This window comes from Tasmannia lanceolata, unplaced genomic scaffold (genome assembly GCF_043159265.1).
Source record: "Tasmannia lanceolata isolate RefF3 unplaced genomic scaffold, GAP_Taslan_0.1 ptg000015l, whole genome shotgun sequence".
Taxonomy (NCBI): Eukaryota; Viridiplantae; Streptophyta; class Magnoliopsida; order Canellales; family Winteraceae; genus Tasmannia; species Tasmannia lanceolata.
Window position 1 is genome coordinate 59,445,091 of NW_027518692.1, and position 11,437 is coordinate 59,456,527.

Genomic DNA, 11,437 nt, shown 5'->3' on the forward strand with positions numbered 1-11,437 from the left:
TAAATTCTAGGCTTTCTATAATAATAAGAACTCGAGCAATTTCACTATGTTAGGTACCTTACCAATACATCAAAAGCTCTAGAGCCGATGAAACGCATTAGACAAGGCCCTTTAAACCTATCCCATACCAGGCTCTTCTGCCCCACCCAGTCCCATACCTAGGTGGGCCCCCACTCATAAGTCATAACACAATATAATGGGAACACTACGGAACATTCATCTATCCTTACAATTCACCGATTTGCAAGCTATTGGCTAGAAATGTTCGATTTGAATAATTTTGGGGCGATGATAAATTCGCAGCACAGTAAATATGTTGTGGAACGCTTAGGATAATTCGCTCCCCCTGTAGAGGAGCGTATATGTGGCGGAACGCTTTTTAACGTCAATTCACGTTACAGGGTGCGAAATATCCTACACGGGTGCGAATTTATCAGTTACCCTATTTTTGGGGCTATGACAAGTACACTAGATGAAAGGCCCAGATGGCATTATGGCAAGTTGTGGTGGATGAACGTCAATACACGATAAGCTTTGCGAAATATCCTACAGGGGTGCCAATTTATCATTAACCCTATTTTTGGGGCTATGAGACAACAAGTACACTAGATGAACGGCCCAGACTGCAAGTTGTGGATGGGCCCACTCATTGAGCCTCGATGTACCAGCTTCCCCAACAATAAATAAAGTCTATAAAACCTATTCAGGAAGAAACTCCAAAACTGAAGAGACCATTACATTTGTCAGCCGAGGGTGCAAAAACAACAAAGTAAAGAAAAGAGAGCCGTTAGGGTTTTTTTTTTTTTTTGTGAGTTCATACGCTAATTTTCTGTGTCAATAAAAAACCATGGAAACTGATGCGTCTAGGTCTGGTGGTGGGGCCGATTCATACATCGGTAGCTTGATTAGCTTGACATCCAAGAGCGAAATCCGATACGAAGGGGTCCTCTATAACATCAATACTGAAGAATCCAGTATTGGGTTGCAGAACGGTACTTTTTTCTTCATGGGGGTTTTCTGGGTTTTTCGCTTTGAGGCCTCTATGTGTGATTTTCATTTCTAGGGTTTTGTTGGTTGGTTTTAAAGTCAGGGTTTTGTCAATCTGACCTGGGTTTTTATGGGTTTTTTTTTTTTTTCTGACTGTTAAATTGATGGAAGCTATTATTTAGGAAATTGAGATTTGTTCTTGTTTTTCCTTTCATGGTCTGGTTTATTTATTTGGGTCGCTTAGAAATTTAGGTTACTTTTACATGTCTACATATCTAATTTTGTTATTTTAAATTTTGGGTTCTTTAGAAGATTGAGGCTTTGCTATATGGACATGATAACATGAAGTACCTTCTTGCGTCTTACGCTTTGAGGCCGTTATCCTATCTATAATATGGTTAAACCCATTACTCTATATGTTTCTCAACTCACACCCAAGTTGTTCTTGGCTAGTCTGAAATCATTTACAATGTTTCTTCTTCCGAATTTCATTTAGAAAATTGGGACGTTTTATTTCTGATTAAGACTGACACCAACACTTTCATGTCCTATACTACTATTTTTTGTCATATTGTGTTCCCCATGGCACTTATCTTTTAACTATTTTGATATAGTCTGTTTTCTTCTTTACACAACAATCAAAGTTATTTACTTTTTTCTTGAGTTGTTTAGAATGCACTCCCATCCACAAAATACCGGAGTTTCCATATTTGGTTGATGTAAATCTAATATTTCATTATCACAATCTTAAAAGCAATTGTGTATTACTATTATAGATAACTATAATAATATTTTATGTGAAATTATATGGTGCCCCGCCCGTGATGTCCCGTGAAGGTGGTACGTCAAACGTACCACCCTTGATATTTGATCCAACAGCAACCTCTTAAAAAGTGGTGGTACCGCCTGCACGGTACTTGACGCATATTTTATCAGTATTGTTCCTAGGTGCCCTGAATTCCTTAATTTTCTAGAACTATATATTCCTCGCTCACTCTCTTGATGTCTACCGCTTTGTCTGGTTTAGGTCTTGGAAAATGAGTGGTTTCAAATTAAAATTAGGTTGTTCATGAATATCTGTACTGGATATTGCCAATTTTGGAATTATTTACAATTTTTCTTCTTAAGAATTGCATTGAGGAATTTGGGATGTTTTGTTTTTTACTGAGATCTCAGGATGCATTTCTAAAAATTCAACAAATGATTTATGTTCTTCTTTGACATTTATGCTTGGTAAGACTGACACCAGCACTATAATGTCCTATGTTTTGCTAGAATATGTTCCCCATGAGGACTTACCCTTTTAACTATTTTGATATCGTCTGTTTTGTTCTTTGCACATTAAGAAACAAAATTATTGAGGTTTTTCTTGATTCAATTAGAATGCCCTTGTGTCCATAAGAGGCTGGAGTTTCCATATTTGGTTGATGCAAATCTAATTATTCATAATTACTATCTTAAGGAAATTTCATATTATAAATATTTTAATGGTATTTAATTAGTAAGTATTGCTCATAACTGCCCCAAATTGCTGAATTTTCTAGAATGGTCGTCTCTTGCCCACCTCTTGCCGTCTGCTAATTTATGTGGCCATTGTCTCAGAAAACTGGAGCCTAGATTCAATGTAAAATTATCTTGTTCTTGCTTATTTGTGCTGGAGACTGCACATTTTAGAATTAATCTTTTATCTAACTACTGCACCGTAATATATCTCTTCTTATGAAAATTTCTTTAGATTTTGTGGGAGGGAAATTATACCTGCGCTCTCCCTTTCTTTGTAATGGCACTCCCATTTTATTACTTTCTAGTTAGCGGGTAAGGGTTGTTACTAGTCCCAAAATTTTTTTGACAACCAGTTAGAGTAGTGTTTAATAAAGTTAGGACTGCCATTTCAAAATAAGGGAGTGCTTATACAATTTCGCCTGTGGAAATATTTTTTTTTGTCATAATAGTTAGTGCATGGTTACCATTCAAAAATAATAATAATTATATGTTTGCAAGACAACACCACATTACTCCGAGGGCACAAGACATTGACTACAAGGGGGCAAAACTTGAGTGCTTTTCATATAGGATCCTGCCCTTTGATAGGAGCAGATTTAAATAACAATTTTGGTCAGCCTAGGTCCGGCTGGCACAAACAAAAGGGCTGCCCAGTGCACGAGGCTCCCGCCATTGGGGGGTTTGGGGAGGGCTAGATGTACGCACCCTTACCCCCCTCCTTTGCAGAGAGGCTGTTTCCGGCTGGCACAACAGAAATAAAATATTAATCACAAGTTTCACACTTAAATTCAAACTCCAAATAAAACCAAGAACAAACCTCAACAAAAGAAAAGAAGGATATCATTCAAAAAAAGAAAAGAAAATAGAACAAGGAGAACAAGATACAGTGCACTCTCCAAGAGAAAACGACAAAGAAAAAGGTAAAAACACCTTGCGTAAACTTCAACATAATAATTAATCAAAGGCACCAAAAAGTGTCTTTTTTAGTATTTAAATAAACTCTTCCTCCCAAACACTAACCTTCCTAGACACAAAAATCCTAGACCTTTCTTACACTCATTTTACCTTTAAGACACACTTCTAAGACAATACTAAACAAGCTAGAATTCTTTCATAAATAAAATGAAAACTTTTTAATGAAAATTAACCCAAATATACTCTAAAAATATAACTTGCAATGTTAAAATATCTCTAATTAAACTAGTCATAATTCAACTTTCCTCCAACCTAAACCTCTTCAAATCAAAATATAAACTCTAGAAGCTTCAGACAATCCCATTTTGTCCTAAAAAATTTAAATCTGACAAAATCATTCTTAAAGTTCAAATTAGGTCACCAAAATTCATAAAAATAACTTTCTTCAAAAGTCATCATTCTCCATTTTTTGGTTTGAAGAAATTATGTAGTTTTGCTGTATCAATTTCTGAAGAAATTTAACCCCGGTGAGTTTATAACCTTATCAGATTGCCTTCAAGTTTTGAATGAAGATATTACGAAGATCTCTTCCATCAAATGAGATATTTATGAGTGGAGCTTTATAGCTTTATTGCATATCACCATACATACACTTCAAATCGTATTTCCTAAAATCATATCTTCTTCTTGATGAAAGGTAACACGATTATTGTGAATAATGAATTTAGTAGCCTCATCTTCTTTGAGGGATCCGTCCCAAATCTTTGATTCTTGCAACGCTAAATTATTGTACTTGAATGTAACCCACACAATTAATAATGCAACCTCATTATCGGTATAGTATTCATCCTTTTTTTTTTCCGGATTCGCCGCTGCCTTCATAAATGCGCTCGTCGAAGTTTTCTTGTAGATCCTCTTGTTCGTCATAATATTTAATGAAATCAGGCAGTGTAAAACTCAAAATTATTCACTCTCTCTTTTAGATACTTATTTTAGTCCTGGTCGTGATTTCCTCATTACGATTCTTCATAACTTTCTCCATCTTTGGTAGCATGTTGGATGAACTAAAACCCCTCTTCTTTGTCGAAGTCTTTGTCCTCCATTTTGATATGTTTAGTTTGCTTCCAAACCCTCCTCAATGCTGATTTCCCCCAAATCGAGCCTCGTCTCTACTTCCCCATTAAGTTGGGGCTTGAATTCCACCTTGGACACCTTTTAATTGATCGGTAGAATTCTCTAATGAGTTTTCGATGTCTGTTTGCTTGGCCTCGACCAATCCTTCTCACAAGAGTTGAATCTTTAAACTTGATGATGCATCTGTGTATTTACTCATCTTGTCAGGGATCAACAATCTCAAAACATTGATTGATATTCTTTCAATCTCCAAAAATTTTTCACGACATTGATTCTTCGCAGCCATGCCATGTTTCCAAATACACATCATGAGTTCAAACTTGCTATGATACCAATAATAGTGCAACCGACGTAGAATATCACAAGTTTTAAATTTGAATTAAAATCCATAACAAAGCCAAGCATATACGGTATTAAAGGACTAGGAAAGCAATACATGGTACTGTCTCCAAGAGAAAACAACACAGAAATCAAACTAATACTTTCTAACACAGAAATCAAACTAATACTTTCTAAAACCTAAACATAAATTTTCTAAGAATTCAAATTACGTCACCAAAATTCATAAAAGTTTCTTTCTTTAAGGGGCTGTTTGCATACGTTGATTTTAGAATCTTGGATTTCCTCAAAATCGTAGTTGGGAAACGAGAAGAGGAGACCAGCCATCGTTTTCTGATTTCTCACCCTTCTTTTCGTCAGCAAGAGAGCATGTAATCATCCCATGTTTCCAGGTTCTAGAAATCTTAGAATGGGGGAGAGATTTCTAAAACCTTGATTTCTTACTTAAAATCCAAGATTATGAAGAGAAGCGAAACGGCCGGTCTCCTTCTTCTCCCGTATCCCAACTACTATCTTGCTGACAGAAAGAAGGGCAAGAAATCAGAAAATGACAGCTGGTCTCCTTCTTCTCTCGTCTTCCCATCTACGATTTTGAAGAAATCCAAGCTTCTAAAATCCGTGTATCCAAACGACCGCTGGTTTTCTTGGATACGCGGATTTTTTAATCCAGGTTTTTAGTTTGAAAACAGTGTAAAAGATAGTTAATGATCAAGCAGCTGCATGCTGTCCTGGCAGCGTTTAGGTTTTAGAAATCTCTCCCCCATCATGAGATTTCTAAAACCTGGTTTTTTTACTTAAAATCCAAGAAGTGCTGCCAGGACAGCATACAGCAGCCAGATCATGAACCCTGTTTTCAAACTAAAAACCTGGATTCTAAAATCCACGTATCCAAACGGCCCCTAAAAGTCCGCTCTTTTCCATTTTTTGGTTGAAGAACCTATGTGTTTTTGCTGCATCACCGACTGTTTGTGCAACTCTCACGTATATTCCCATGCAGAGTGAATCTGTATCGCAGACCTAGGTTGAGATTGTTGTGATAGAGAAATCATATTTCTTGCCAGGTTCTTTGCACTTCTTTTACATTATATTGTCTGTATTGTCACAAAAGATGAATGGCAGGCCTGTAGTGTGAGGACAGTCTTTACTATTCTATCTATTTTCCTTTGGTTCCCCTTTCTATGGAGGTGGACAAAGAATGAGTTATGTCCCGTTTTCCCACTATTAAGCAATAAGCTGGGGAAAGGGATGTGTGGACTGTTGATAACAATATGTGGGCTGGATTTGAGCCATCTGTTGTTGTTCTTTCTGTCAGTAGAAGTAATCTGTAAACAGGATATTATTTTCATTCTCATATCTATTGTGATCTTTGATTGTTGTTGATAAATCTTCAATAATAGTCCGAATCTCTCTTCTTTCTTGGCAGTAAGATCATTTGGAACTGAAGGACGAAAGAAGGATGGCCCACAAATTCCTCCAAGTGACAAAGTTTATGAGTATATACTCTTTCGTGGTAGTGATATCAAGGTATGTAGGAAAAAGGCAAAGAAATGAGAACGAAAATAAATCACAATTTTTAATAGGAAAAAATATGGCAACAGCACCTTTAAGATTTCTGTTGGAATTCCGGCCACCCTCGTGCTCATATCTAGCAAAAAATAGAGATGGGGTCTGTTGTATGAAGAAATCTTGGTTTGATAGAAAAAAAAATGCATCAACAGCACACCTTGATTTCCGACAGGATTTTGACTACCACAAAGCTCAAATCTGGCCGAAATCCATGGAGCACGCTGTTGCAATCTCTCTCTCTCTCTCTCTCTCTCTCTATATATATATATATATATATATATATATATATATATATATATATATAATTCAATCAACTGTTTTTTTTTGTTTGCGCTAAATGTATGAAATCCTTATAATGTTATCTTTTGGATGATTTTCACATTAATATCATTCTGCTTGTTTGGATAATGCTTCTTTTGTACTTCTATTTTCACATTAATCTCATCCTGCTCGTTTTGATAATGCTCCTTTTATACTTCTGTGTTGTGGAACATTGCATTGTTATATTCTGAATTACTACTTCTGAATGTGATGGCAGGATTTACAGGTTAAGTCCTCTCCACCTGTTCAGCCTACACCATCTATTCACAATGACCCTGCTATTATACAAGTACGTGAAGAGAGTCTTCCGTATGTGGCTCTTTAAATGAATTCAATTTGCTAGCATGCATGTAACAGTAGGCATTAACTTCCCCAAATCTTGTGCAGTCACACTATTCTCAGCCAACATCTCTCTCAACCAGCTTGCCTTCAGTTGGAAGTGGGACTGTAACAGATCTCAACTCTCATACGACACAGTTAGGACTACCTAGCTCTGCGTTTCAAGGTGGTTTTCCTTTATACCAACCTGGAGGAACTTTAGGTTTGTGGGGCCCCTCTCCTCCTCCTCCAACTGCTAATATTTCCGGGCTTCCAATGCCTATGTATTGGCAAGGCTATTATGGACCCTCAGGGCTTCCTCATGTACAACAACAACCTTTGCTTCGGCCAAGTGTAGCTCCAAATATTCCTGAGTTTCCTTCTCCCCTATTGCCATCTGCTAATAGTACTCTAAACTTAAGCTCAACTAGTTTGCCATCAACTCTGGCTCCCGTCCAAGTTGCCGCATTAGCTTCTGAAACACTACCAAGTCTCATGCCAAATAAAGCTCCTATCACCTCTCTTCCAGTAACAACTCCCGGTTCTAACTTGCCATTGGTGTCTCCTATAACTAATTATAGTCTTGACCTAAATTCCGTTGTACCACCAATCTCTAGCAAGCCTCGGACAGTTCCTGGAACCCTGAACTATCAGACTGCGTCTCAATATAAGTCCAGCATTGTTGGGCCCTCCACTTCAAGCCACACTGAGACATCGGTACCTTTGGTAACCCCAGGTCAGCTATTGCAGCCTATACTTACTACACGTCCTTCGTCCCAGTCATTACCAACCGTGAATAAGGATATAGAGATTGTGAAACCAACATCATCAGAACAATCGGCATCGGCTCCAACTGAAGCTCAGGCACCAATATTGCCATTACCCATATTACCGGATCACAAGGTAATAGTATTTTCATACTTGTATCCAATATTGACCTGTCAACTCTTTGACTGTAGGGAGGTGATATATTCGCACCCCTTGTAGGATTATTCACACCCCTTGAACGTGAATTGATGTCAAAAAGTGTAAAAAAGGAGGCTAACATGAATAGACTTTTGACGCTTTTTGACATCCATTCAGGCTAAAGGGGTGTGAATAATCCTACAGCAGGTGTGAATATATCATCTTGCTCTTGCTGTTATTTTTTGATGATTATGTCCCTAGTTTTTTTTTGTAAAGTCATTGAGTGTTTATACCTATGACTGTCTTGTATTTTTTTAATATGAATAAGAGCTCCATATTGATGATTTACTTTCATCCTTTGAAAAGGCCTGAGTTTTGTTTGCGCTTCGTAATTTCTAGCATTTTGTTTTTGTTTCTTAAGCTTCATGATTTTTAAGAGTGAGACCGGTTTATAGTTTACCAATTCATTCACACATTTTTTTATTGATAACCTTGGAGAGTTTTTTTTTTTGAACTGCATTGTCTACTATATTTTGGATGTGTCTAAATTTTCATTTGTTGGGATGCGTTTTATGGATGCGATTATGTGAAGAGGGTTATGACATGTGGCTGTTTATTTTCCAGCTGAATGGAGCTGCTTTACAGACCCGTCAAAGTAATAGGAGGCGCGAAAGAGGAAGAGGCAATGGGGTAAGGCATCTCTTTCCTCTGTGCTCTCTTATTATTTTTGAGATACCAGCCCTGATAATATGCAGTCTTACTTGAGCCAACCGATTAAAGAATATAGGATATTTCTCTCTTAATTTCACAAAATATGCAGTGAACTGCAGACTGTGAAAACCAAACCTGTCCTGAAATAATGTTGTGGGTTGTTCTATCAGTATTTTGCATGTTAGGACTTTCCTTGATTTCTTTCCTAAGCAGCAACAAAAAGAATTTAATCAGACAAAAAAAACACATATAAGGCCAGGCCAAAAATTTTCTTGAATTCTGTATGTGCACAATTCCTTCGATGTCAATATTACTTATTGGAGGAACCTGTCAGTAGGTGCGGCCCCACTGTATCACAAAGAGTTGTGACCTCTGCAACATAGTGGATCCCGCCGTTGATTGATCCGAACCATTCAGTAGATCGACCTTTGGGTCTCTTATTACCCAAAAGTCGCTCAATCATGTACTCCTAACATCTAACCATAGTTTGAAATATAGATGGATAGGTGTCTCTCTCTCTCTCTCTCTCTCTCTCTCTCTCTCTCTCTCTCTCTATATATATATATATATATATATATATATATATATATATATATATATATATATATATATATATATCGGCAAGGTTCAATATAATATGGACCCTCGGGCTCACAAAATCGCAAGTGTATCAGCCGATATGACCGATATGCAAGCTCTATCCATTGATGCAAGGGGCCAATGTGGGTTTGGGAGGAGGATGGGAGTTCTTTCATGTTCATGTGAATGCCCTGAACTTCCTCTATATGGGTAGTTAAGTCGTACATGTCCGTAAAAGAAGTGAATGTTGTGGTGGACCTCCTATCCTCTGTATGGTTAAGCATGGATATTTGTCCACTTGTTTGGCGGATATTGTTGGGATTGAACCTGTGACATCAAGGTTTGTACCACAATGCTTGGCTCTATATTTGTCTACATATAGACTAGTAATAGAAAAAGTGCAGAAGCTATGCTGCTCACATCCATGAACTCAGGCAAATATCTGTTCATGCATGCGTATCTGCACCTACTTGTGGTCAAAGTATATTTGTTTCTTTTAGTCTAGTAGTGTGCAGTGATAAAATTTCCTCAGAGCTTGATGAAATGGGTCATTGATCATGCAGATGTTACGCACTGTTACCAAATTTACAGAGGACTTTGATTTCACAGCAATGAATGAAAAATTCAATAAGGATGAAGTATGGGGCCATCTCGGTAAAAGTAAGGCCCATTTAAGGGACAAAGGGGATGAAAAAGACGATGACCCTGAAGATTATATGGACGAACATGATTCTGAATCCTCAAAAATTGATGTCAAGGTACTGTTACAATCTTTTAGCTTTAACCTGTTAATTTGATCCTGTCTATCAGCTTCTTTATCTCTGTACCTTTCCCCTGTTATACAGCCTGTTTATGTTAAGGATGACTTCTTTGATTCCCTTTCTTCCAATGCACTTGATCGAGGAACATGGAATGGAAGGACCAAGTTCTCTGAGCAAATGAAACTTGACACTGAGGTATTGGTTTATTCGGCATGGTTTGCTAGTTTCTTCCATAATAGATTTAGGCCCTGTTTGGATTGCAGGAATTTTTTTGATAAAGTTTGGAAAGAAATTTTTTTCTTAAGAGTAACTACATTTTTTTACACACAGAAAAAGATAATTTGAACCAACCCTATTCAATTTTTATTTAGATGGACCTTCAACATGTAAAATGTAATTTCCCTCCAAATTGTGAACAGAATTTTTTTTCTTGAGATTTTTTTCCATCAGAAATGTATTTCTTGCAATCGAAACAGGGCCTATAGTTCGAGTACATGAGGATTCCCTTCTTGCATGCAGACTTTTGGCGATTTTCCTAGGCAACGTGGAAGTTGGGGTGGCCGGGGCCCAGGGCGGGGAGGTCGTCTACGGGGCCCATATAATGGAAGGGGATATGGCTATGTTGCGAGGGGTGGGCCCAGACCCTATCAAAATGCACCACCTAGTTATGGTGGGCCCAGACCCTATCGAAATGCACCACCTAGTTATGGAAGTTATTATTTGCCTTTTGGATGAAACTTCTTCAGGTTACTGCTCAGTTACCAAGGAAGGAAAACTGAAAGAGTGGGGGCTCTGCATGTGTAATGTCAGTGTAGTGTAGTTAAAAATAAGCCAATGCTCTTAGTGACTAATATTCAAGTCTTATTTTTTCTCGTTTTTGAGTTAAAGCTCCGTAACAAGGCATTTGGTTTCCATTTTTGGAGGTCAAGTCTCTCAACTGATCTTTGGTTTAGATCAATCTTTTTTCGTTTGATGAATGGAACTTTGTTCACCAGGGCTGGTCTGATCCGGTTCAACCATGAGCTTGTTTATTTGTTTTCTCTGTTTCTTTGTTGGTTTGATCGATCCACCTCTAATTAGCAAAAACTGAATGATGGTTTGATGGTTGAAGCATTGAACTGGACGATTTTAATTCTCCAAAAATAATCAAATGTGTTTTCAAGAAAGCCTCCCTCATTTGATTGTTTTTTCAAAATTTGTTCTCTTCTTCTTCTTCTGCTGTGTGTGAATATTTGCACGACCATGTTTTGATAATGGGGCTGACTCATCTTATTTTACATTGTCTAACAAGTTATCAAGGGCTATCACAATATTCCTAAGGTTTTATTGCACTGCAAACACGAGTTCATTAGCGAGCTTGCTAAGTGAGAGCGAGGGAAGCAAAGTTAATGAACCAA

General features: G+C 37.5%; 1 protein-coding gene across 1 annotated transcript; it reads left to right on the forward strand.

The window, feature by feature from the left end:
• The first annotated feature begins 734 nt into the window (after positions 1–734).
• Positions 735–11,034, forward strand: LOC143892745 (protein decapping 5-like). The gene is made up of 8 exons (XM_077397601.1): positions 735–992; positions 6,302–6,402; positions 6,983–7,054; positions 7,153–7,986; positions 8,614–8,679; positions 9,843–10,037; positions 10,125–10,235; positions 10,560–11,034. The coding sequence occupies exons 1-8, from the start codon at positions 848–850 to the stop codon at positions 10,773–10,775; spliced, it is 1,740 nt and encodes a 579-aa protein (XP_077253716.1). The 5' UTR covers positions 735–847; the 3' UTR covers positions 10,776–11,034.
• The last annotated feature ends 403 nt before the right edge of the window (positions 11,035–11,437 follow it).